General features: G+C 42.4%; 1 protein-coding gene across 1 annotated transcript in view; it reads left to right on the top strand.

Annotated features, from left to right (window-relative positions):
* The window catches only part of DNAAF8 (dynein axonemal assembly factor 8), an 83,565-nt gene that overhangs the window by 11,663 nt on the left and 45,352 nt on the right, over positions 1-26,550 (top strand). Inside the window, exons 10-13 of the mRNA XM_042828163.1 lie at positions 1,392-1,548; positions 14,798-14,989; positions 17,548-17,715; positions 21,858-22,052. Of these exons, the coding sequence (XP_042684097.1) occupies positions 1,392-1,548; positions 14,798-14,989; positions 17,548-17,715; positions 21,858-22,052 (712 nt within the window). The remainder of the gene's footprint in view (positions 1-1,391; positions 1,549-14,797; positions 14,990-17,547; positions 17,716-21,857; positions 22,053-26,550) is intronic.

Genomic DNA, 26,550 nt, shown 5'->3' with positions numbered 1-26,550 from the left:
TCCTTTCTTCCTGATCTTTATGCAACCTAATCTCAAAATCTTCAGTGGTGAGGATTCCCTGACTCCCCAGGTAGTACATTTCACTGCTTGATTATTCTTACAGTTTGAAAGCTAGCAGTTCATCCAATTTAAATTATCCTAGCTCCAATTTAGCTTTATTACTTCTTGCATTCCTGATAACATGGAAAATGACTTATTCCCTTTCTTGGCATAAAAAATGCCTGTACAAACTGGAAGTTGTATAGTGTCTCCCTGTATCTTCGTTTCCCCCGAACAAAGCAATTCTAACTGTCATGGAGGAAAGAAGGGAAAGAACTCAGAGAGCAAAGTGTAACCACGAGGAGCTGGTTGTACCACAGGAACACTCCAGAAAGCTAAAAAGGAGAAACAGTAACAATTGAGGCAATCAGAGAGCTTGCTCCAGTTACTCCTCATGCTCAGTGAAGTGCATTCAGCCTGAAGTCTCATTTCAAACCAAGATCAGGTGGCCGACTTGTGTACCTGCCCATCTATTTGGGAGATCTCCTTTATGCTGAGTTATATTCTGTCCACTGTTTTCAGCATGACACTTAATATTTTGATATGGCTCACAAGCCCTTGGAAAAAGATCATAATCTGCCTGCTCCAGAGCCTTACTTTTTCAGTGTTTAACAGTTGCCTACCTACCACTGAAACACTACAGCTAACATGTACTTGGTTTAAATGGCACGTGGTTCACTGTGGGTTGTTTTGTCAAGTGATTCCTGATATTAAAGCTCAATGCTGCTATCAGTTCTGTAAAATACCATTTTGTCTGCCTGTTAGCCTGCCACATAGATGTGGCTTGGCAAGCTGTTGCTGAGTAAAACATCAGGATGGTTTTAGCAAATTTCAGTTTTCTTTCTTATAATCATTGGGTACCTGAGGCTTGCAAGCTTGTGAAGAAATTGAACTTAGTGTTTGCTGAGGAAATGGCAGATGAAATCTTGCTGCAGACATCAAAATACAGAAAGGCAGGTCTTGCTTCGGGGAAAACTTGTCGCTGTTTAGCACATAGAAAGGGAAACAGAGTTAGAAAACTATTTTGGTGAGGGGAAGGGGAGTGAAATCTTGAACAAGCCTCTGCTAACTGGCATGTTTTGGTATCCAGCCAGTTGTCACCACTTATCAGAGGTTTGAGGTCTGCTCTTTTCCTTTGCTATTTTTACAGACAGTTTAAGCGATGACAATTTCTTGTGGTCCTCTACCTCCAACACCATAAGTGCTTTTTAAGACTATTCTAGCCTTTCAAATCATGATTCACCCTCAAGTGTATGGTATAAATATAAGGGAAAAAAATGTAAACGGGAGAACAAGGGTGTCTTTCTCCCAAGTAAAAAGTTAAAGCAAAGAAGTATCTGTATATTTTTCAGGACAGAAGACAGTAACAGAGAGCTATCCCAAAAGGAAGAACAGATGAAAGAGAAACATGTGAGATGCAGATTCCAGGAGCAGCTGGAGAGATGGCAGCCTCAGTCAGTTTCTGGAAAGCAGCCCATGGCAGAGAAAGCACCTGTTCTGTTCCACATGGTTAGTAGTTCAGCATAGGCCTGTCCCTTTCAGAGTGACTTCCTGGCCAAATCAGATGTGGTCCTAGAAGCAAGAAGTCACTGTTGTTGCACTATTTAAAATCTGTGGGATGTTGTTTTGTTTTTTGTGGAGCAGCATTATCTGGATGGACAAGCAGTCCTACAGCTCTTCTCTCATGTTAGTGACATTTCTTTCATCTCTCCTGTATGAAGTGTGCTCCTTGCATAGCTGCCCACCAGGCTTGGTGTATGAGGGCATGGCAGGAGTCCTGGCTTGCTGAAGTCACCAGGCTCAGGGACATTTCCTTCACTGGAGCCAGACTTTCACACATGATCTTTCATAACTTTTTAGAAAAATATGTTTTCACTGTTGTACTTCTGAAACAAAGCCTATGCTGGGTCCTGTCTAGCAGCTTTGTACTTCTCTTCTGTGGGCATTTTTAAATAAACTCTCATTGAGGATTGTGATTTAAATAATAAATCTGGCTTTTGGCTGGAGCCCTGATTAGGGGAACATGAAATTATCCTGTTTTTTTCCTAAAACGTGGCTCTGGGAACAGAGCAGGGTTCCTTCAGAGAAGGTTTGTATGTGTAATCCTACTTCATCCTTGCACTGATTACAGTGAGCAGAGAATGTAAGAGAAGATAGGCTGCGCAGTTTGTCCGCAGGTGCACCCTAAGGACTTATCTGGACCAACAGCACTGATACAGTGTGACCTAAGCTCAGGGCTGGACTATTCAGCTGTGCTTGGTTTTTAGTGAATTGAATGCTTCATTTCTGCAGATTAAGAGCTCACTTTTTATGTTGGATTAGTTGCTGTCAAGAAGTACAGGACCAACAAAGTAGCAGGTGAATTCCTCCTGTATCGAGCTGCTCTGGAATGGACAGTGCACTGCACAGGGCTCTGTTCTCTTAACACCTTCAGTCCCTGTTCTGAAGGTTGCAGAGGTTGTGAACCCAGCCCTCAGAGTTGCATCTTTCTCAGTCTGCTGGGAGGTGCTTCCAGATTCCAGTTAGCCCTCATTAAGATGCAGGCACTTTCTCATCAGAGATGTACTTGAGCTTTGCTAACTCATTCCTTGCAGCGCACCGAGCGATTACGGGATTGTTCTGCATCTTGATCGTTTCCCATATTTGCTGCACTGACGCCAATGAAATGAAGATAAAGACCTGGTACTGCGGCTTCTCTCGAGTGCAGCTCAGGGTGCACCTGCCCTGTAGTCTCCCTGTGAATGAATCACAGTGCAGATGTACCCCTCATAGCTTTAACCACATTACTGCCAGTCGGTCAAGGCAGCATCATAAGCTAATTGGTGTGGCCCAACTGCTGGCTGGTCCCTACAGCAATGGTCAGAGCGCGTGGAGGAAACGTGCCCAAACCTACGAGGCACTGTTGATGGATACAAAAGCAGTGCAACCCATCATTTTTACTGCAGCTATTTTTTACTGTGTCTTTGCTCTTATTTCTTCTTCAGCAATATTCATTATTAAAATTAAGAATGAAAAATGGATCAGCATCATCCATCAAATGCGAATCATTTATAAGATTACTTGAAATTTGTCTTGACAGCAGCCTTTTTTATCTTTGAGTTAGAACAGGTTTCTCTGTTTTTGTTTTTTTTTCCTCAGCTGTACACAGAAAGGCAGAAAAACTTGAATGTTTTGACACTTAAAACTAAAGAAGCTGTAATTTGGCAGCTGCTTCTCTCAGTGAAAATATCTAATATCTATATATAAACATGTATACCCAAAGAAGAAGCAAAAATGTTTGACAAAGTAGCATGCTTTGAAACTTGTTTTCAAAGTCCTTTGTTTTGGCAATGATAGATGTTCAGATCTGGAACACTTGTTATAGTTTCCAGAATTCCTCTGACCATTTTTAATGTACATAAATAATTGAATAATAATCAGAGAGGAAGTTTAGAAAGTCTGTAATTACTGGAGCTGAGGCACTCGGAAAGAAATGTGAAAAAATACAGAATAAAAGCTGCATTATAGTTACATTAGAGTTCTTGTCTAAAATGTAAAAGCAGTGAAATTCAGATTTAATATTGCTGGTTTTTAACCTAGTTCAGTCAGGCTCTGCAGTCCTCTGCACTCTGTAGGATGCACTAATATAAGCAAGGATCGGGTTTGCAAAGAACACTTTCAAAGCTGCACGGGTGACTTGAGATAGCAAGAGTCAACTTTCAGGGTCTTTCAGCATCTAAAGAGGGGGCTGATATGCAGTGGCATTTTTGCATTTTCAAGACAAGCAAGTATCCAGTTCCCATGAAAATTGGCAGTTTCATTCTCCGAATTCTACCTGTCATTCAGATACCAAGAAATGCAGACTGCTCATGCAATCTGACCCAAATCTTATTTTCAAAAATGCATGGTGGAGTCTAATTTATTTATTTGCTTATTCTGCCCTCACCACAACTTTCACTGAAACTTAAGGCTGACATAAGTAGCTTTCTTCTGAAAACAGACCCTTAGCCACATTTTAACCTTTAGATCCAGTTCAGAGCTGATTTGAGCATCTGCTGTTTTGCTGAAAGCCAGCACTGACGTAATCTGTGCTGTAAGGTCAGGTTGAATTAATAGCTTAAAGTAACATGAAGGTTTTGGTCAAGTGTTTGAGCTGAGTGTTATTTACAAGGGAGATAGAGAAGGAATGTTGTGCAGCGTGTGAAGCAGTTACGTGGAAGGTGTAAAGAGAAAATGGGTGTAGTGGAGATGTTAAGTCAAGACTTAAAGCAGTGATTGAGCACCTGGGGGGGAGGCAGGGCCAACCCAGGGGAGCTCAGGTGCATGCAGTGTATTGAGTGACTGGAAGGGCTGAGGCCAGGATCCACCCCTTTCCAGCCCTCATTTAGGATTGGCAGTGGAGGTGAGGGTATTTGCTGGAGATCCCTGCCTACCTGAGGTTTTCCAAGGGTAAGCTGACTGTTTCCTTTGTGTCTGTGCCCACAGCTGCTGCACTTGGGCTTATCCTCATTTGCTGCAGCCAAAGATTTTGTTACCCTGCTATTATTGCTGTTCTTTCCATTGTGTTATAGTGTTACAATGGATTTGGCCTCTCATTTAATGGATCTTGTCTATTATGATAGAGTAGCTTAGCACTGATGTTGATTTCCATATTATATTGACACGTTGGTAGGATGCAAGTAATAATAGTTGCTTTTACCTGGCTCAAATCTGATCTATCTATTTATTTTATTGTTAGGGAGCAACACAAGCAGGTTGCTCTGTAAGGGAAAGAGCACCAGGAGCTAAAGGTGACAGCGAGGCAGGTAGGGATGGGGACCTTGCTATCAAGGAGTGCAGTGCCCAGAGGAGCAGATCAGGTCCAGTGAGGGTAACCAGCTGCTTACTCTGCAATGATGAGGCAGGTCCAAGAGCAAGGCAGCAAAGCCGGATTGGTGAATTAGGGGCAGAGTTAGATGAGTGAAGCATATGGCCAGGCACAGGTGTACCTGCAGTGTAGCTGGGTCAAGGACAAGTAAGTGTCTCAGCTTAAACACAGCTCAAAAGCAAAGAGAGAGTGGCCCAGCGGAGGCTTCATGCAGGTTTTGTTTCTTGCAGCAGCAGCAGCATCAGAAGTTACTCAGCTGTGCTGTGTCAGAACTGGCCTTGAACACAGGCAGCTGAACTGCTGCAGAGGGTGATGCTCATGGCCCTGCTGCTTCTTATCCATCTTTAGATTTAATTTACCACACAAATGTCAGTCAGTTTTTCTTAAATTCTTACATTACTGGGACAAAAGGCTGTTTTACAGTAGGGCTACAGTTTGATTCTCTGTTTACCTTTTTTGCTTTACCGTGATATGGCAGAACAAGATCATGTAGTTCCAAAGCTATTAGGAACCACCTTGTTACCAGTACCTTATAAACACTGTTTTATCTACCTCATACAGTCAAACTATTTAGAAAATGAATGCATTGACTCATACTGAGGCATCTAATTTTTCTTGGCTACACAATCACTTTGGCTAACCTTGTGTTAGTAATTATATTACTGTAATCATCATCTTATTGCAGCTTAGCCTTACAGCTGGCTTACTAAACAAAAACATTCGAGCATGCAGCAATCATTCTAGCTTAACAAATACATTATGCAGACACTGTCTTTTCCAAATTGCAAACGTAGACTCTATAACCTTTCTCAAAATTGGCAGGATTGTGTTTTTTATATTAATATATCTTTGATTCAGCTCCTTGATGTCAGGTAAAATTCTTAGACTTAAACTTAAATCGTATTTCGGTTAAGTGATCTTGGTGCAGTAACTGAGGTTTTTCTATATCTGTATTCCTTGAATCCTGATCTTGTAACTTTAAATCACCTTGGGACCAATTGACACTGAACTAAAGCAGTCACTACACTTATACCTGGGTGAAGGCAACTGAACTGACCATTTAGCCCTTCTTATTTTACCATAGACTTAAAAAAAAAAAAAAAAAAAAAAAAACAGCTGTAAAAATTAGAGTATTTCCTACGCTACATCTTTTTCTGGCATGGGAGCTGAGTTTGGCTTGTTTTTCCCATCTTCTCAGCCTTGGTCTGACTCTGGGGTTGTGGCCAGCAGTGATGTGCCAGGCAGCCAGCAGATGGCCCCTGCATTCCTCCCTTTTCATACAGTGAGGTATTTAATGAGTTCCTGGAGCAAGACTGAAGTCTTTTCTACTTAATGAACCTGCTGTCTCAACTCAAGAAAGGCGTAAAAATAAACTAAAGCAATTAGAGATGATGTAGTTATATTTAGCTTGCAGAAGAAGGAGGCCAAAATTCCTGTTTGTGCCACCAGTCCAGCACACAGGATTTGGAATCATGTGGAAGTTCCTAAGAAAATGTTTTTCTAGCACAGGCAACTGTTACCTGGCACTGCGCCTGTGTTTCTGGCCTCCTCTTCATCTGCCCACATAGTGCCAGAGTAAGAAAAGGGAGGATTTGCTGGCATGCTTTCTGGTAAGGTTAAGCTCAGCTGGTTTATGCTCTCCTTGGTTGTAGTTAGCAAGCTAGAGGAGCCGAGGCTGCTACTGCCTCCTCTGTGGCCCATGATGGCAGAGATGCATCAAGATTTGCCTTAACAGGCAAAGCAAAGAATTCTGGCCTTAGAAGCCTTTGTTGTGAACAACTTCCTTTACGTGGCAGTGTGCTTGCTTGCTCTTTGGTTTCTCAGAGTAATTGATGTTATAGAAATGTGTGCTTTGGCACTGTTAGAGTACAGTTAAGGCAAGTTAGGAACTTTACACCCTGCTGACACCACTCCTGTGCATACAACCAGAGCAGTTAAAAATGGCATATGCTCACCCTGCTTTAATAACCTCTTGTCTACTTCAGCAGGTTTTTCAAGCCTCAGACCTGCATCTAGGCTCGGAACCAGGAAACTCTCCTTCTGTACTGAACACAGCAGGACCACCAAAATGCCATATTTTCCATTTAAATTTCTGCACAGACCCCGCCTGCTTGTTTTGCAGAAGTTCCCACCTTTGTTGCATTTTCCAGTTCTGGTTTGAATGGGTACTCGAGTCCTTCCAAAGAAGAGACTGTTTGTTTGGTTTTTTAGTGTTGTTTCTCTGTTGCGAGTTTGAAGTGGCCCCAGGAAAATGTGCAATATTTAGTCCTTTATATTCCCTGGCACATCTTGGAGATGATTAAAGTGAGTTTAGGCTTATTATCTAATGTACTTATGGATGATCTTGACAGACTCGTCGTTGCTTAAGGCAGAGGTTAATCTAAGTAAAAAGAATAGTTCCCAGAATTACATGCACGAACCTGCTGCCAGTAGAGGTCCTAAACACTCCTCTATTTACATTGCAGAATGCTTCAGGTTAAACTTAAAGAGAAAGCAATAAAATCAAATGTCCATGAGCTAATATCTATTTTTTCCTGTAGAAGAGGGTGGGAGGAGAAAGATTCTGCTGTATCTTGTGTCTTTTTTGGGTCTTGTTCTTTGGCAGGTCCTGTGTGTGTTGGCAGGAGGGATAGCTAGCATGAGGTCACAAGGCATACGAGCAGGTACCAGTCACATTTATGCACTTAGGGCAATACTGTCTGCCATGCATGTCTGGGAACTCAGAACTCCCAGTCTAATCTCACAGATGTGATCTGTGTTGATATTTGTAACCGAAAGGAGGCTGAATGCAGCCCTCTGCTTCTCTAAGTGGCTGCACAGGCATGGCTGATATGGCTGTAATGCTGTTGTTAAATAAGCCTTGTGGTTTAAATGCATTCCTAGATTTTCTCATGCCCTGTTGTTTAGTGTTACCATTTGGATTGGACTACAGCCCTACGCTGAGGGATAAGCTCAGTCATGGCTTGTAAACACATTATTACAGAAATAATTACAGAAACATTATTCTTAGTGGCAGGGCTGTTGAAAGGAATCCAAGGCTTTATCTGAAATTACCAAGTGGAAGAATCCTGCAGTTATTTTTACTGCAAAACCAAAAGCTCTGCCCAGCTATGTGCAAAGCACCTGGGGTAACTACCAGATTCCGTAGAGGTTGTAAGCAACTAGCAGCTCTCAAAATCACAGATAACCCGTGTTAATTCTGCAGGGCAGTAAACAGGTCCAAAGAGTTGCAAGTATATGGCGTTCTGTAGCTGGATGCAGGATCACAGAGCCTGTGTGACCAGCTGGATACACTTTAAATTGGAAGCTGATGTGTTTAGAGTGCTGTGACTGGAGAAGGAGTTGAGACAGCATAGTTAGCTCCTCTCTTTTTTTTTTCCTGTGGATTTCCATAGGATACCAAGTCAATGTACATAAAAAGATGAATTTATCACAGTTAAGTGATAAAACGAATCTCCTGGAGTATCAAGCTAGAGCCCTGCCACCAGTATTTAAAGCCAGCCGTGCCAGGAGCATGTGCCAAACAGCAGCCTCACTTCCAGGTGGCTGAGGACCATTCTGTGCCATGTGCAGTATTTCAAAGTGACTGTACAGTTTCCTTCCCTGCTGCATGTACGGCACGTTTTGTTTGAGAGGCAGCTGGAAATGAGCTGAAGAACAAAGGAGGAAGGAACAGAAATGAGTTTCAAAAGTGTCTTGATAATTTTACACCATTCCTTTTCAAAGTGTGTTACCGGCTTCTGATAATTAGTGTTGTTAGAGAGTAACGAGGATAAGGAAACGTTACGCTCACTTTGCAGTTTCATAGAGAAGTAATCCATCCCAGAGCCAGGAGTAAATTCCCAGTCCTGCCCTCACATGAGATCTGTAATTAAGCTTCTTATTTATTTCAGCTGCTGTTTGTTAACCACAAGCAGGAACTCAGTAGAGCAGGAGCTTTTTGTTCCATGTGCTTGGAACACCAGCACAGCAAGGCTCTGAATCCCTTTATGTAAACGCCAATTGTGGTAAAGACACTGCTTGTTTTCAATGGTTCTGTCTCAGAAAGCAAACAAAATCAATGGGATTCAGTGCTACTTGGATTTAGATTTTAGAGCAATTTTCAGTGTTTGTTTACCTGAGGAGCTGAGCCCTTTGTCAGACACTTTTCCCATGTCTAGCAAATATAGAAGTGTGTAAAACAGCAGCATCTTACTGTTCACTTGTGCCAGTTATGTGCATGTTTTTAGCTGCACTCAGATTTGTTGCCATTTATACTTTTTTGTGTGTGTGTGAATATATTTAGGTGAAAAATACTCATTTCTAAACATTTTTTTTTTTGTTAACATACTTCATTACCACACAAATGCTCTGTGTTCTCAGGAGTGTTAGAATTGTGCTGGCATTGTCTTCAGTCATCTGAAAGCTAGGCTGGTATTTGACACATGCTCCTAGCAGGCGTGAAGAACTCATTAGCACATAGAATGTTCTAATTAAGTATTTCAAGGAGCAATTCTGTCAAAGAAGTCGTAGTCACTCCCTGCTTTCCCCATCACTGCTGACTGATAGGTGTTCTTTTTTCATTCATGGGATTGCGATCTAATGATCTCAGGCTAACTAGGGATGTGCATTAGGTGGTTGTGTAAGGCTGGTGGTAACAATATTCCAGATCCGGGATAAATATGAGAAATGACAGAAGTCACTCTGGCATATATGAGAGAGTAAGCATGACAAGGGCAGTGCTGTGAGCTCGCATTAGAAGTACTGACAGCACAGCCAGGAGTGAGCAGGTTAGGACAGACAGCCTAGTCTAAAGGAAAAGATTCTTCTTTGGAAGCAAATGCTTGTTTTGAAAGCAGAATAAATGTATAATGAATATTGGTCCAAAAAGCCTTCTCCTGCCTGTGATCCTGAATGACCACACCGTCATGCTCCTGACCACACTCTTTGATAATGCATTCCTTGGGCTGTGTCCTTGACTCTTATGCCAGAAGGTTCATACGTCTTCTGCTAGCACAGATGAGCTATTAATTCTAGTGAAGTGGAAGAAAATTTCCTTATAGGGAATTGAGACTAGGATAATATGGATAGGGTGGGAAGAGATTGTTGTAGAACACAGCTGTGTTTTTAGCCAGAAATATAACTGATCTTACCTGCCAGCACTGTGGTGGATGTGGTGGACTGCTTTAGATGGCATTTCCAGTTGGCAGTGCTCAGATGGCAGCAGCATAAGAAGGTGTGCACAGGGAATTTTGCTCTCTGCGGCACTTGTGCCAAGCAGAGCTTAGTGTCACATCTGTGTGTTACCTCTGAATTGTGCTCCTGTATGCAGTAATTTCTGCTGATGTTTCTCTCTGATGATTTGCCCTGTGCTTCAGCAGAAGCAATGGCTGGCGTTAACCCCTCTGTGGTGCCAGGAATGAATGAGGAGTTCCTTCTGAATCAGGAGGCATTGTATTCTCTATGACCAAAATTAAGATTAACTATTCAAAATAGGAAGAAAATTCTCAGCAAAGAAATATTCTTCATTATTTTTAACTTAACCTCACACAATATGTAATCCCCTGGCTGGAGATCTACAGAGATCACAGTAAATCATGCTTCCATCATTCCCCTCTTTGAATTCCTACAATCTTACTCTGGCAGAGTGATCTGTTTTGGAGGATCGTTCCTCCTCCATTTTGGCAGTCTGAAGCCCAGTTCAAGTCAGAAGATTTCAACAATATTTTGCCACCATCGTATTTTTCAGGTCCATAACCTCAGCACGTTTGATATTCAGAAACCATTTGTGCTGTATAGAGTGAATCTAGTAAAAATTGCATTACCAGAAAGACCATTCAGCCCATTAACATCAATCATACTCTCCTTTTTGTTATTAAATGCTGCCTTCATGCTTACAGCATGCTCTGCCGGTTGCATACAGAACGCAAATACTTTCCTCATTCTTATCCATTGCTTCCACTTGGCAACGACAAAGCAGTTCTTTGAATGGTTTCAGGGTTTATTCCACAACTTACTGCAGAATTTCAGATAATCTAGCAGATGGCATTGTCATCGTTTTTCCATCCCCACAGAATGAAAATGAACAAGCACGTGGTATTTCCAATACGTCTCCATTGAATGCAGGATTTTTTTAGACACCATGAAACAGTGTTATCTGCTTTGGTTTAGGGAGAGAGGTGGAAATGTGAAATGTATCCTAACTATCTACTGTCCTACATTAATTCTATGGAGAATAGATGGGTAACCACATAATCAGCATGCTTGTGTTTTGTACTGTGAGCTCTGCCCACTGCAAAGCAGGAACAATTTCAGCATAAGAGCATAAGAGCACAGAATTTTCATTAGAGAAATTAGCTGGAGCTGCTGAAGTACCTAGAAATCAGTTCACATTTACAAACGCACAGCAGATGTATCCTTTGGCAGAAGATTTCTGCAGTCAGTAATTTGCCATTCATCAGGGATTGCCTCTGAAATCTGTGATCCAAGCTAGGGTGCGGATGACACGGAAGGATAAATTTAGACATGGCTGAAAACAATTATTTTGAGTAAGCCTCTAGCCAATGAGAGTAAGATTCCTTCTCCTATTCCTCCCCTTCCCCCTCATTCACCTCTTCCAGAGAAGAAGGAGGAGACTTTGTAGGCATAACTTAACCTGTTTTGCACGCAGGGGATGCTTTGATTTAGCTCTTGCTGCTGTAGGGTCTTCTCAGCATAGTAGGAAATAGCTTTTGAATGTGGTATCTTCCTTCAGCATTAGCATCAGTTGAGCTTGTATTGCAAAACATGCTAGAAAGGAAACGATTAAGTTTTCTTTAGCTCCAAAAGCAAAACTGGCTGTAAAAAGTTTGCTTCTCCCTGACCTGCCTATCCGCTGGGGGATAACCCGCAGGCTGGGTGAGCTGACTCTAATGAGAAACACTGCTTGCTTTCTTAGGGCTCTCTGAAATATCTAAGTGAGCTTCCCAGCTGCGTGCTGTAGTGCGGTTTTCAGCAGCAGCAGTTGGATGGCAACTGCTGGTGGTTGCTCTCAGCCCTGTGCCTGACTGGGAACCAGCAGCACAGCCTGAGCTGCCCCTCAGTCACTCCACCCTCGAACAGCTTTGATGTTTCCCACTTTTAGGACAACAGAGCTGTTTGTCCAATCCGGTATGGAAGCATAGAGAAAGCAATGCCAACTGGTCTTTTCAAAACCTATCAACAAAAGCATCATTTAACCAATTAGAGCTGTTTTATTAGAAACAAAATGACATTAATCTTGGCTGACAAACTTGCCTTTACTAAGCTTCAGCTTGCTGTGGTTATAAACAGCTCCAATTAAAAAAAAAAAAAGAGAGTAAAATAGCACTTGTTAGATGATTGATCCCTTCAGATGGTGTCTTTTGAGGTTTTTTTTTAGTGATATAGTTTATTTTGGGGCTGTGCCTCCTTGTGCATAAATTCAGCACTTCTGTAGCTGCATGCTGCAAGATATGGGTATCCCTAAAGTATCTTGCAACTCATTTCCCACTTTTTGGTGTGGTTTTTTTGGGGTTTTTTTTGGGGGGGAGGGGAGGAGGAATTACTCCAATTTTTCTATAAAGTGACAGAAAGAAGCACGCTGTTCTTTGGCTGCACGGTGTGCTGGTGTTGCTTCTTGCGCTGCTCTCGTATTAAGGTGGACGAGGATGGAACTGAGTGTGAAGGGACATTAGAAAACCAAGCTGAAGAGTTGTAAGCAGCAATATTGTAAACTGCAATTGCAAAAATAAAATAGCAAGCGCTTTGGAAATAGGGAATTTTATCTTATTTACTCCGTGGTAATTGCTGGTACTTGAGTGCCATCAGCTGCGAGCCTGTGTGTGATTGACAGCACAATTCTAGCCAGAGCAGCCAAAAATAGCCCAGGATTTGAGTCATTTTTGTCTTTTTTACAATCTAATGCTGTCACAAAAGCTAGCGTAGTGTGTAGAGAAATTGGACTCTCTTATAGATAGACTAGGGTAATGGGTCTAATTGGCCAATGCTGAGGGAAGGCATATTAAGAAAGCACTTAATGTCACTGACTTAAGCAGTTCTTGCCTGCAGTTAGGTAGAATGAGCTCCTTTTCAGTTTTTCGTTCATTAATATTTCTGCAATTAACTTTTATGCCTCAGTCCTTGCTGGAGTAAGGAGGCTGACAGAGGGAGGAAAAGGGGGGGGAGCAGCAGCATTCAGAACCTCACTGCTCTCAGGAGGAACCTCAATAAGCAGAGAACTGCAATTCTTAGTAAACTTTGTGATCAAAATCCTGTGCTGGTGGGCCAAACGAGTTTGGAATAGTTTGAAATTGCTGCTTAAGCATCAGTAGATGCTGGATTAATCTGTAGCTCTGGAGTCGCTGCCTGTCAGTTATGGTACTGCCAACGTGCTTGTTGAGACAGGAAGGAGAAAGCACTTCTTCAATACAGAATGCAGAAGGAAGCCATACTTTCCTGAAAATCTCCAACTTTCATTTCAAGCCTCTTTCTTGGAGAACTGTGGTGGTGTTTCCAAAGCCCTGTTAGCTGCTCAGGACTACATCAGTGGTGCAGATCTGCAGCATCAGAACGTTTGTGACTACTTAGTACTAATTGCAATTTTCATTTGGTGCTTTTAGGTGGCACTGTGTCTGTGGCAGACACATTAGCAGCAAAATAACTGGGCAACACAGTGGGTCTGCTTGTGAACATTCTAATTCAGAATTAAAGTGGCTTTAATTGGATTTAGCTTATTTTGCTCCCAAAGTGAATTCAGGTAAATCAAATTAAGGTTAATTTGGTGTAAGGGTGTGGGCAGGCATCCTCATTAAGGGCTCCTTGGAGCACCTGAGAGCACAACTGCCCAGCTGCTCCTCAGCACCCTTCTGCCCTCGCTGTGTTCTTGCTGTGCTCACAGAATGGGGTGCTTGCTGGGATCACACTGTGGTAGGTCATTTCAGATGAATTTTCTCACCTCAATTAGCAGTTCAGTCTGTTGGCTGATTGCATTGACGTGCATGGGAGACGTGGTCACGGTGCACTTTGCTGACCCTGCACTGGGGAGCACAGCCTTCATGTGATGCTGTAACAAGGAGCTGGGAAACAGTCACACCATAAACAGCTCCAGCTCTTTGTAAATAAGTACCTGCCATACCCCTAGAATGAATGCTTACAGGGTGCCTTGGGGAAGCCCTTAGGGTCCTTATTAAAGGATCATAATTGTTGAGAAGCAACGCTCTTATGTATACTGGAAATTAATTCTGATTTTGAGACTAGCCTCCTAATTTACAGGAGGAATGTCAGGGCAGCAGAATAGAGATAGAAATAGCAAACCAGCTAACAGTTACAGCAGCAGCTACTGCATCTTTAGATAAAGAATGGAGGTCCCATAAACTGTAATCTCACAACTCTAGCTTGGGGTTGTTTGCTAAAGAATAGGTCCCAAAGGAGAGGGATTTGCATCCTGAATAACCAAGTATCAATGTTAAAGTAGAGAAAAGAAATGAGTTCAGCGAAATGTAACATCATCTGTGAATGAGGCATGTTAGATGAAGCAGAAAAGAATGGAAAATTTTGACACTTCTGTCATGATTGTTTTGGAAGTGTTTCACTGATTTAAAAAAAAAAAAAATTAACACTGAATCTTAAAGAATGTAAAATAAATTTGATCAAACTGCATTCAGCTGTGATCACCTGGTCTTCCATTTAAGCAGCAGAATGAGACTAAATGAAGGTAGCAGCTCTCCAAGAAAATCTGGGGTGTTCCAGAAAGTGTCCCTGATATAATGACCCACCTTCTATGACTTCTGCTTCCTCCCTAATAAATACTCACTAGATATTAATTGCCCCTCTCCTGTGCTGACAACGAGTTTAATTCATCTGGGATAATGAATACAGTTCCAGTAATCCAAATTAAATTCATTTTCTTATTTTTTTTATTATTATTTTTTACAGGAAAGCTCTTATCTGCCAGTTGTTGACAGGTTGCCCGGACTGGACAGTATGGGAGATGAAGAGCTGCTGCTGACAGCTTGGCTGTGGAGCTGTGGCCGGGTACCCGCAGATGAGAGCAGTGGGGGCAGGCATAGCACTGCACTGAGAGCAGCTGCCTTCTACCATGCCCTCGTGACATGGCTTCTGTCCCTGGTGAGTACATGCAGTGACAGTGCACAACAGAAGCTTCTGCGTGACAAAGGACGTGCTTTGCCCTCCAGTGAAAAGGTTCTTGAAATTACCTTTTTCCAACAGCTCAGCAAAGGGGAGATGATGTCCTAACTTGCCCTAAAATAAGTAAATCAAGTTCCAGCTGGATCACACCTGTATTTTACAAAGAGCATGGTGCCAAAAGTAAAATTAAAAAGAAATGTTTTCATTTTTTGTTTTTTTTTATAGTGGTGAGCTAAATTAAAAATAATCAGAAGCAACCAGTGAAAGCAGAGGACTAATTATTGTCCTCATCCAAACAGTCATTTCTTTTGCTTTTCTCACAACTTCTTGTTAAGAACAGATTCTTCCTGAAAGTCAGGGGAGCTGTAAGTAAGCGATGGTCTGTTTCATCTTAATTGTCCTTTGGTTCACACCTTTTTCTCTTCCAAAGAAAACCCCTTTTCCTCACTTCTATTAATCTGTTGTTACTCTTTTCTTCTAGGGGAAGAAATAAAACAACCCTTTTTCTTTTCCTTCCCCCACCCCTCCTTGGTTGTTGGCCTCATTCTTTTCCCTGCTTAAAGACACTGATGTATCAATTCATGCACTCAAGGTAAATTTCACCCTGAGTGGACAGCATGCACATGGCTTTTAAGTCACTTAAACTCCACTTAAACACTATTAATTGTTAATGATGTTCAAGCTTCCATTAAAACTTTGCTAACATTCTGTAATGTTAGTTCAGTACTAATGAAAATTGCCACTTGAGCAGCCCCAGAGTCTGAATCTTCCATTCAGAAAATAGTTAGCTCATGAGCAGCTGAAGTGTGAGCTTTCTTCCCTTTACTCCCACATAAAAAATCCTGAGCTCTGATTTGCAGCAGCTCTCTCCAAGCATGAAAGGGTACCTCAGCCTCCAGGGCTCAGTGTTGCTTGCTGGGACTGTAGGGTCAAATGTTGTGATGGACTTTGTGCCTCATACAAACTGGGATAAAAGCCACAAATTGATTTCATAGAATTGTAGCATATCCTGAGGTTCCCAAGCAGCTGTTGGATAGCAGTGAGAAAGAATCTACTTTTCTTTATTGAAAGAGAAATTCAAGCATTTTAGACCCAATTCTTACCTGCATCTGTGTAATCCCACTGTCTTGCTGGTTTCCTGGCACGTGTAAATCAATGTATCTGTATTGATTTTCTTGAAGATATGTTGATTTCTAACAGTGGAGAACATAGTCTTCCAAACATGAACATTCCCCAGTAGCAGAATTGCTATGGAAGTTCCTTTGCAAAACCACTGTTCAAAGCAGTCAAGGACTTGGTAGTGCTATTATGAGTGATGCCACTGACCCATACAGCACTTTGAAAATGCACTCCTGCCCTGTGCTAAGAGCATATTTTTAAAGGCACTCATCTCACTGTAAATAGCTTTGTTTTATGTATGCAGTAAATACAAAGCTGTTAATTCATCTAGAGATCATAGCAATGGTATAAACCATGACAAGGCTCAAGTGCTTTCTGTATTCACCAGAACCCTGGCAAAGAATTGCAGTCCTTTAATGCAGACTTCATGTAGCACATGATGTGGGTGAGGGGTCTTTGTCTTACATGGCTGCTTCTCTTGCTAGGCTGCTTTGATTGCCTGTATGTAATGATCACATACTTCTTTGCACTCTTTCTCTGGCTACCCAGGTCTTGGGATGCTTTGCAGCACTATGATGCCTCCCCAGGCTGTCTCATTAGTCTTTTCTGTCTCTTTTTCAGCCCAGTTTCTGATGTATTCTGCTCTACTTTGGGCAGCATTATGAGCCAATCAGTTATCTATTCTCCTGAAGCCTTGTCTTTGGTGCTAAACTGGTATCTTTAGAAGATGGTGGGATTGGCAGAGGTCCCTTTTGGGTCTAAAACAAGGGGATAGATATGTATACTGGTAGATAGAGTGCCTCTCACAGAGGAGTACAGGTAAGAAAATCCATCAAAAAGGAATTGCCTCAAGTCTATCTACAATGTGGTTTCACTGGGTTGGGACTGATATAGCTTTGACCATTAGTAATCACTTATATGAGTGATGAAGTCTTATTCTAAAGCCTGTACTAGCTCCTCAGAATGATGTAATCAATTAGCATTGCTTTTTTGAATTAAGTTTGTATTATCTCATTACAGTTAATAAAGGCAGCACACAGCACCGCGGTGACATGAATGGGCAGTGTTGACAGGAACTCTGTTCTCAGTTCTTGCTTCACTTGGGAGGAAATGTGGGTTCTTCCTTTCACGTAGTGAAACTGGTGGAAGTTAGAGTGTGCAAGTTATGGGAGTCCTTGCTGACAAAATAAATCCTCTGACTTACCAAAGCCTACATGTTATTCCTATTTAATTTGTTGTTATTGATTTTCCTATTGGCTAAACCTCAGCCTAATCCACTAATCAAGTGAGAGTGCTCCCCGGATTATTATACGTTATGTGGCTCTACTTAAAAGCAACAGAGCAAGATAAGGGGGTTATCTTCAGCCTCTAAGTACAGCCATCTGTAAAAATGAAATTCTGTTCTAATGGATTTACAGGTACCTCCTGTGAAAATGAAAGGTGGACCCAAGGCTCCATTTCAGGCAGTATGTCTACAGCAGACCTGGCAAGAGGACAGATTGGCCCTGTCTGCTTGTGTAATGCCAACAGATGAATCTCCAACCCAGGACTTGATGCTGATTAAAGAAACGTTAAAGAAGATTAAAGTAAGGAGCATTTAAATGTGCAAGTTGTGCAGAACTGCCATAGGGTGTTACCACTACCTTTCACTAAGAACCAGGCTTGGGTATGCCAATTTAAGCTCAAATCTCAGTGAGCCAGGATAGAAAAATGTAAGTGCTGCTCTAAATTAGAATGAAGCCCAGTACTGTGGGAACTGAAGGACTGCTTGCAGCTAATTGCCAGCTCAACCTGCCCTCGGTTATGTTGTGCAGATGAGAAACCAATTCTACATAGCAGTCTTTTGTTTCTGCTGCTCATTAACTGTTAATGTGTTTTTTGGTGGCTGTAACCTCATGGTGCAGAGATTTGCCTGGGTCCAGAGGAGACCTATCTTTGACATGTATTATGTTTTGTGCTGTTATTTTTTAACCACGTGAAGAATGTGAATTATGAGAGGGAATACTGTCTTGCTGTTCAAACTCCCAAGAGACGGGACCCAGAGAAAGGACCTGAGATCCTGTTCCTTCTTTCCTGCTAGACTACAGTGTCTGTCTTGCACAACGAAACAAGCTGAAAGGTCTAGCACAAGCTGAATTCTAGCCTGTGTAGGTGACACGTTGTAACATAAGGCACCATATGAGCTTGTGTCCTGAAAACAGGGAAGATATGATATAGCAACTCTGGGCCATAATTTGTTGGTTCTGTTTCTTGACTCCTGATTTGGACAAGAAGATTCTCTGAGCATCTTGATGCATCTGTTTTGTTTTCCTCTTTTAAATACTGCTTGTTAGGTGCTGCCCTGAGACCTGCTGTGGCCTTGCTAATCCTTCCTGGTGCAGACACCTACACCTATGTCGTATTGATGGAAGATATGCCAGGTGCATTGGGTGAACAGTGATCTTTGCATACCTGTGATCTCCCACAAGTTACTTGCATAAATAATGTTCCTGTTATTGAATAGACTTACCTGAGATGCTTGCCATGTGCTTTGTTGGGTATGCAAGCATCTCCCAGCTCACTCAAAGCAACCCTTGTAACTTTGGCAAACTGGGGCTGGGTTTTCTATTCCTACCCAACATAATTCTTAAATGGAAGAAGAGGTATGAACATGTTTTAAAAACATGCTTAAGCTTTCCTTGTTCAGCTGCAGCAAGCATTCTTTGCTTGCAACTGTCTGCCTACGAGCAGTACAGACTGAATTTCCCATGGTGTATCATAAAGTATGACAGCTGTGGCTCCAGTGTCACACAAGTGAATGATTGATGCTGCCAACGAATGTCGTGATTAAAATACCACTGGAAAAAAAACAACCCCAAAACAATAAGCAACTTTTCTGTCATTGTTCATCCATCTCTTGGCAAAAGCCCCAGGGCTACTGAGAGAGAGCACCCTGCTGGACTGGGCGAGGGCTTGATGTTGGTTGCTGTCTAAGGTGACCGAGTTCAAGAAGCATCCTGTGAAACAAAGAAAATGGAGGAACAGAGACTGACCTGCCTTCAGTCTGTTTGCCTTCTTGCTCTCTAATTTCAAGAGGGGAGTTGGCCAAGGCATCAGAGTTGTTGGGCACGGAGTGTGCTCAATGTATCCAGTGTCAAGAAATTGAATGACCTGAAGCTGCAAGCTCAGGTTGCGCTGAAGGTTTGGTTGGAGCTGGGCAGGGTTGTATCACTGGTTGGCAGAGTGAGCCATTTGAGTTTCCAGTCCTTGTATAAATTGTAAATGCTGTTTTACTGCCCTGTTTGCAGCCATGGACAGTGCTGTTGAGTTCAGCTGGTATGGGGGAGAGGTGAACGTGCCACTCATTCCAATGGTGTTGCTCAAAGCAAGAGTGTGTAACGGAGGTTTTCTCTCATTAGAAGCTCTACTGGATGCCATTGTGATAACAATGGCTTTTGTCAGTTTTGCTTTCTTGAGGCATTTGTAAAGCTGCTGCTCTTTTCCCAACAGAGATTTAAGTTGATAGGAACAACAGAAGTCCTTCAGAAATGTCAGCCACAGCAGAGACAAAGAGAAAACAACAGCAACTCGTTCTGTCTCCCCATGAGCATGGGTTGGAGAGAAACATGGCAGGCTTTACTTTCCTCACACAGGTCTTCAGTCCCGTGCTGTAGAGTTAATGGTTGAACTGGCTAACAAAATTCTTCTGTTGTGACACTTACTGGTTCTTGTTGTCTCTTATGGCACTGTGAGAACCAGTTACTTGCTTTACCTTCAAAATATGAATAGTCAGGAAAAATAACTGTTCCTAAGCATTCTTGATACATCTACTGACTAAAAGAATGCTGGAAGGTTCCCGTTGTTTTCTCATTATGATGAAGACACGTCAAGTAGTGTCAATTTTAACTGATAGCATTATGACAAATTGATGTTCTAATGTTTGCAATGTGCAGAGTCCATATTCAGTGCTGAAGATGGACACTCACAGACTACACACAACACATTAGATGCAGATACTAGGAAAGAAATGTCCAACTTTGTGTCTCTGTATCTCGCTGACAGCAGCAGAATGACAGTTGTCCATAGATTTTCTTCAGAATGCAATGTGAATATGATTTTTACAGCAGACACTGGGTTGCTGGTCTACAAGCCTGAGGAGCTGATTGTATAGAGAGGGCAAGGTTTGACTTTCTGCAGCTTTCCTCACTGATAATGCCTAAGCCTGCTGTGGCTGAACATCCTGAGTGCATCTTTCACACGATGCTGAATTTACCACTGGTTTCTCAGGGAAAAAGCTGTCTAAAGATCAGCTTTTGGCTTATTCGGTTACAATGGCATCCATTCCTTTATCGAGGGTTTCTGCAAGGTTTTATTCAGCATACATCATTCTGGGTGATGTGTTCGTTTGCCTTGTTTTTATTTATTTAGTCTTCCTTCCAAACAACTGATGACAATGAGGCATATTAGAATATTCCTGCATGTTTTTGCTTTCTTGGGTTGTTAGAACAAATGCTTATGCACTCGCCTCTTGTGATTTCTGCATGCACATTGAGTTGTGTTTACAGGCACGTGTGATGGGAATTGGATTTGTACAGAGAATGCTTTCTAAGAATCTGCTCAGCATTCCCAGTGAGGCACGTTAGCAGCACACACAGCAGCATGGTGCTGCTCTGCACACGTGGATCATTTGATGGCTCTGGTGGTTTGGAAGAGCTCATGATCTCCATTGCTGGATCTGGGGGCTTTTTTGCAGACCTGCACTGCCTGAGCTCTCCTTTCTGGCTGCTGTAATAGATGAGGTAGAAAAAAATGCTTTGCATAATTGCTGCTTCTGTTCATTTCTGACTGGGCCTCATTGAGGTCACAAATTTTGTTCTAATTAGGAACCAGCTTGCAAGAACAAAGGGCTTAGAGGGGAGGCTAAATGATGGAAGAATGTAACAAAGCCGCGCAGTTTTCAATGTTAATGCTATTATCAATCTTGAAAATATTTATTAATTTCAGGATTTTTAGTTTCTATCCTTATGAAACCCTTTGCAAATCAATGTTTTGTTGTGTTTGACTGCTTTGTAGTCCTGTTTATGACATTTTCTCCCTCTTCAATATGGTATATAAAGTGATTCAGAATAATGCTGGTGGGCTGACAGATGTCACAAGCCTGTTATTTTGTACCAGTGTCTTACTATGAACTCTCCCATCGTCATCTATGATGGAGTTTTGTAGCTGAGCAGTCTGAGTGTATCAAGGACTCTGATTAGCAGTGCTGCTAACCATCCTCTGCCCTTCACCAGAGGGGTCTCAGAGACAAGTCTGTATGGGAGCATGTCCCCAGCTCGAGAGGGGAGCCTTTCCGTGCAGGCATGACTGACTGGTGTGGACAGCATTTGCTCTCAAGCTCCATCAACAGTGTCAGAAACCCAAGCAGTGTCAGGCCTTCAGTTCTGATTCTGGACCTGGAAATGGAAACTTTTATAGTTTTGCAGCAGAACTGGGGGAGGAGTGCATTTTCTGTGGGTAAGGGGCCAACTTTAGAAGGTCTGGGTGTAGGGATGGAGGTTGTGATGGTTTGGGAGGCTACAAGTGAAATGAGGATTTGGGTTTGGAGGCACTGAAAAATGCAGTTGTGTGGTAAATGCATGAGGTTGGGATCATTGCAGGTAGAAAGAGCTGCTGCAGGTACATGGTGCAGCACAGAGCAGGAAGCCTCTGCTGCCATCACTGATGCATTTTAATTGTTGATTCTTTGCAGACTAAAGAAGATCCCCAAGAAATGTCCGCTTTTTACCAGAGGATTTCTGAATTTCTATCCTTTATATGGCTTCCAGATGTTACCTGGTGGAGAGCAGAACTGTGCAGTTGCTTCCAAAGCCACCTATATCCACTTCTTCCTGAAATTCCCTCTGCCCTGCTCAGTTACATCCCTACTGTTAATCCTGATCCTCAGGTACTGTATACAAATGCTTGGACTTGATATTTTTGTTCCTTCCTGTGTCCAGTAGAATTTATCCTCCTGCATTACAGATACTTTTGTTTGGTTTAGCTGAGGGCTTAAATCTCTTTGAAAGTAAATGCTTGTAAGCAGTGTTGATTTTTTGCACGGATGTGTATGAGATTAGAAGGAGACAGCACTGCCTAAGGTCAAGTGGTTAAAATCGCTTGCCTAGAAGTGCCTGGAAGAACATTCACCACCTCACGCTATTCAGAAGTAGAATGATCAACTTTTCACTTCTGTCAGCTTAGCAAGTGCTCCATAAGAGGCATTCAGAGGAGTGAACCCTTCCCGTGATTCGTGTGCTTTGTGCTAATTGGAGGAGCTAATTCCTCACTAGATATCAAACCCTGCTATTAGGGCTCTATTCTACGTAGTTCAAATATTTGCACTAGGTTTTCAAAGAATCTGTGAACACTACCTGATTTCTATGCCTTTTGAGGAATTGTTCTACTTTCCCATGACATCATCAGCATTGAGTTCATAATTTTTTCCCAGTGTTCCTAAATCCTGAAAAAATCAGGAGTTACAATTCTAGGTAATGGTAAAGACTGCAATTCTGGTTCACAACAAAGTTTAGTTCTGAAAATAATGTAGCACAACAACTTTCCAGTAATCCCCCAACCTGATTGAGATTGCTATTACAATGTGAGAATCAACGCCATAAAGCTTAGGAGCTTAGCAGTGCACTTAGCAATTTGCCTAAAGGTTTATCCCACTTCTGTGAAGGGAGAGGAGGCTTAATATTGTTGATTTGCAGTCACTGTAGCTTTCAAGTACAGGCAAGTGCAATAAAGCAAGCTGACGTTCTTGTAAAAGATAAATCTGCTGTATACTTGTAAAGCATCATTGAAAACTGGGCTTTTATGCAAATCCCCTATTAGGGGAATTATAAATCATTAGGAGTTGAACAGCGAGATAGCTGGCACTTTCTGGAGGTGGATCTTTGCCTTGATGCCATTGAAAGTGGAAGTCAATTTAAAGGCCACGTTCTCTTTCTATGCTCAAACGCTCCGTGCCACCGGGGTTTCCAGAGTGGTGTTACACTGTGACCACTGTGTATCACAGCTGCTTAATAGGTGTCTTGCAGTTAAATAGGAAGGCTGCCTTCTCTGAGCAAGGCGCAATGAGCCGGATTGTCAGCAGGCAGCAGCTAACCCTGATGTCTGCCCTGAAGCTTCACAAAGTGCTACCAACTGAGAATGTTCCCCAGCCTCATTAAAATACCACCAGTGTGAGTTCTGTACTGAAAATTCAGGATCGTATTTTTAACTTCATTGGTTTGAAGACTTTGTTCAAGGCCTGTGATTATAGGTTTTCATTTTTCTTTATTTTGGGGTGATGTATACAAACCTGAATTGATCAAGCACTCAGTACTGGCTGTTGGAAAAGCAAGCAGTGAATGCCCAGCTTGCTTCATGTGAAGCACAAGTCCTGAGGAGTGGAGGAAACAAATGGGTAAGGGAGGAGGGAAGAGGAACACCAGGTAGAACTGCTGTCTGCTTGTGTACTGAGTAACTGTGTGTGGCTTTACAAGCAATTGGTAGTAGTAATTGTAATTACATTTCAGCACTTTGTTGGAGTGTAAGCCAAGGTCTTGTTCTTAGCCAATTGTTCTAGTGTTTTCTCTTCAGTCCGTTCTGAACTTGGAACAGGTTGCTTTTTTTCTTGCTGCCTTTCTTTCAGGCTTTCTTATTAACACAGGATATACAGCCTATCAACCTGCAGTAATTGACTTTAGATATGAAGAGTAAACTCACAGAGCATGAAAACCCTGGGTTAGGAATGACAACATCCTCATAGATAACGTTAACTGTGACATTCCTTGTCAGCAAAAGGAGAACTGTGCCAAAATGACATAGAGATACTTCTTGTTGAGCCTTAGAATGCAAACCTTAACCTTAACCTCGTGTGCCTCTTCTCATTTGTTTCAGTACTGTGTGCTAGGTTCTGTTGTACTCTTCACAGTGTTCTGGACCCTGGGACTCTTGCCCAGGGTGCAGCCCTAACTCCCCCCAGCAGCATATATATGTATGTATATATATGTGTGTGTATCTAAGCTCCAGAGAAATGCTTTTGTTGTACTTCTTGGGGATTCGTTTCCTATGTGCTCCTTCTTCAGTTAGTTTCCCTCCTGACTTCCAGCACAAGGGTTTTCATCTTCTTTTTTAGACAGTAGTGCCAGTTAAAGTCAGGTCTACACAAAGTTCCCTCTTTGCTTTTCACTGAAGCAAAACTCTGTTGTTGTTGTTGTTGTTGTTATTATTATTTTAAGCAGTTTTGGCTAAGCATGGATAAGAATTCCAGAACTGGATCCAGGACACCAAATTTGCCTTGATGTTGCAACTCAATGCTGTGAAAATCTTTACATGGCAGAGGCTGAACTAACAGGAAGTTTGATGTGTGGGTGAGGGCTTCCAAAACGTGCAGCAGCTCTTTCATGTGGTATTTCTGTAACACAGATGCAAACTCATGGGATTTTCCTGCTGGCTGGCAAGTAGGTGGCACCTGTCTGTTACCAGAAGATCTCTACGTGTAGGTCCACGCAAGACTGAAACAGCAACGTTGTTCTGCTACGTGGTTGATGAGATTACAAATCACTTCATGCTATGGCACGGGTTCATCGCTTGTTCCTTTGTGCATTTATGGCACCTAATGTGGACGTGGGTATGTCAGTCTTTGAAGACAGAGTGAAGGGCATTTCAAAACGGTATTCCAGATCCACTGATGGTGACAGTGTGCACAAGGTGACCTTTCCAGTTCAGGCACTCAGCTTAAATCCTTGTCTGGGATGTTCCAGCTCTCTAAATTGCATGGAAAGAGCAAAGCTGCTCGATGTGAAACTTCAGTGCCAGCAACAAATCTCCCAGGAGATGCAGCAGAAACAATGCTTGTGCAACATTCAAAGCAAGAGTGGAAAACAATCTGACAAACTGAGATGCCTCAACAGAATAACCCGGGTCATGCAAAGAAACTTTCTGGGTTCTTTACTTTTGCCTAGAAATGAGGATTCCAAACTAAACCTTTCCACTGGTTCCAGAACCTTCTAGAGGAGAAGCTGGAGGTGGAAAAAAAGGCATAGAAAGGATTACTTTCACCTGTCACATTTCCTTCTGCTCCTCTCCATACAATACATCCTGTAGGAAATGCACAGCTGTTATTTTGTATTTTACACTGAGCCTGACAAGAAGACCCTGAGCTGTACGGTTTGGATACTGTGATATTGTTTCTGTGCTGAGCATCGTGGCTGCTGAGCCTGATGCCAAAGCTTCGAGGACTTGATCACAGAGCTGCTGAACAGAGCGTGAGAGCACTGGACAGGCGCATGAGGGAGGCAGAGGACCCAGAACAGCACCTCCACATCTGTTTGCCCAAATGAAAGAGTCACTGGGGTGTTGAGACTTGCATCGTGGCACACATTGCCCCCTATGACCTACAGCTCATCCAGGGTGAAGTGGTGAAACAGGAGATCTGTTCATCTTGTCCTTTGTTTTCCAAACTTTGCTTGTGTCTCATCTTGACCTGAGTTGGCGTAAGGGTCCGGCTTTTGTCTAAAGCACCTTGAATCTGCTGTGCAGCCTGATAAAGTCATCTCGATAGCTTTGGTGAGAGCACTTACGTACATCTCGCGCGTCATTTGGCTGATGAGTCCATGTGGAGATGAGTCACCTGTGGGTGAGACATCCTGGGGCCTCTTCTATATGCATTTATATAATTTAATCCCGAGCTACACAGCTGTATCTCAGAGGCTTCACGAGGCAGAAGTGGGGAAGTTGACATCCTGCTGCTAGCTGAGCCCTGATAGTTTGTCATTGGTATTTGTAAGTAGAAAGCCTTCACCTTTTGGATGGAGGAAGGGCTACAGTGATGTCTCTCTGAGTTGATATAGCATGGAAGACATAGCTTGGGGAAGAATTAAACCATTATAGATGTTCACTTTTCCTGAAATTTGGAAGTTCACATTTAAATTGTGGCCATTGTCAACTATTGCAGAAGACAGCAGTTTAAAAGAACCATCAAACTAATGTGCTTAGCCATTACTACTGTGTGTGATGGGCAGAAGAGCTGGAAATAAGTCTCATCCTTTTCTGTGTGTAAGACATCTTTGTTTATTCAAAAGGGAGGTAAGAGGAAGTGGAATGCATCTTCACACTGTCTGCAATGCAGTCACCAGCACTGCACGTTTTCAGTGACAAGTTCCTTAATTAGCCCTGTCTGTCCTCAGCCTTTCTGCTGCCTGGCACATTCCTGCTGTTCTTGCCTGTTTCCTGCACTGGATCTGGAGCAATCTGAAGTGAGCATGCGGAATGGGAAAGGAAAGGTGTGAAGAAAACAAACTTTGTGTTAATCTGGGTTGCACAAGGAATACTGCACTGATGCATTTGGATTCAAGACAGTGGAGAGAGCAGAAGGTTTGAGGATCATTGAATCGTAGAATGGCCTGGGTTGGAAG

This window comes from Centrocercus urophasianus, unplaced genomic scaffold (genome assembly GCF_019232065.1).
Source record: "Centrocercus urophasianus isolate 14NV4802_14NV808 unplaced genomic scaffold, USGS_Curo_1.0 seq_29, whole genome shotgun sequence".
NCBI classification, from domain to species: Eukaryota; Metazoa; Chordata; class Aves; order Galliformes; family Phasianidae; genus Centrocercus; species Centrocercus urophasianus.
This window is presented reverse-complemented; position numbering and strand designations above follow the sequence as displayed.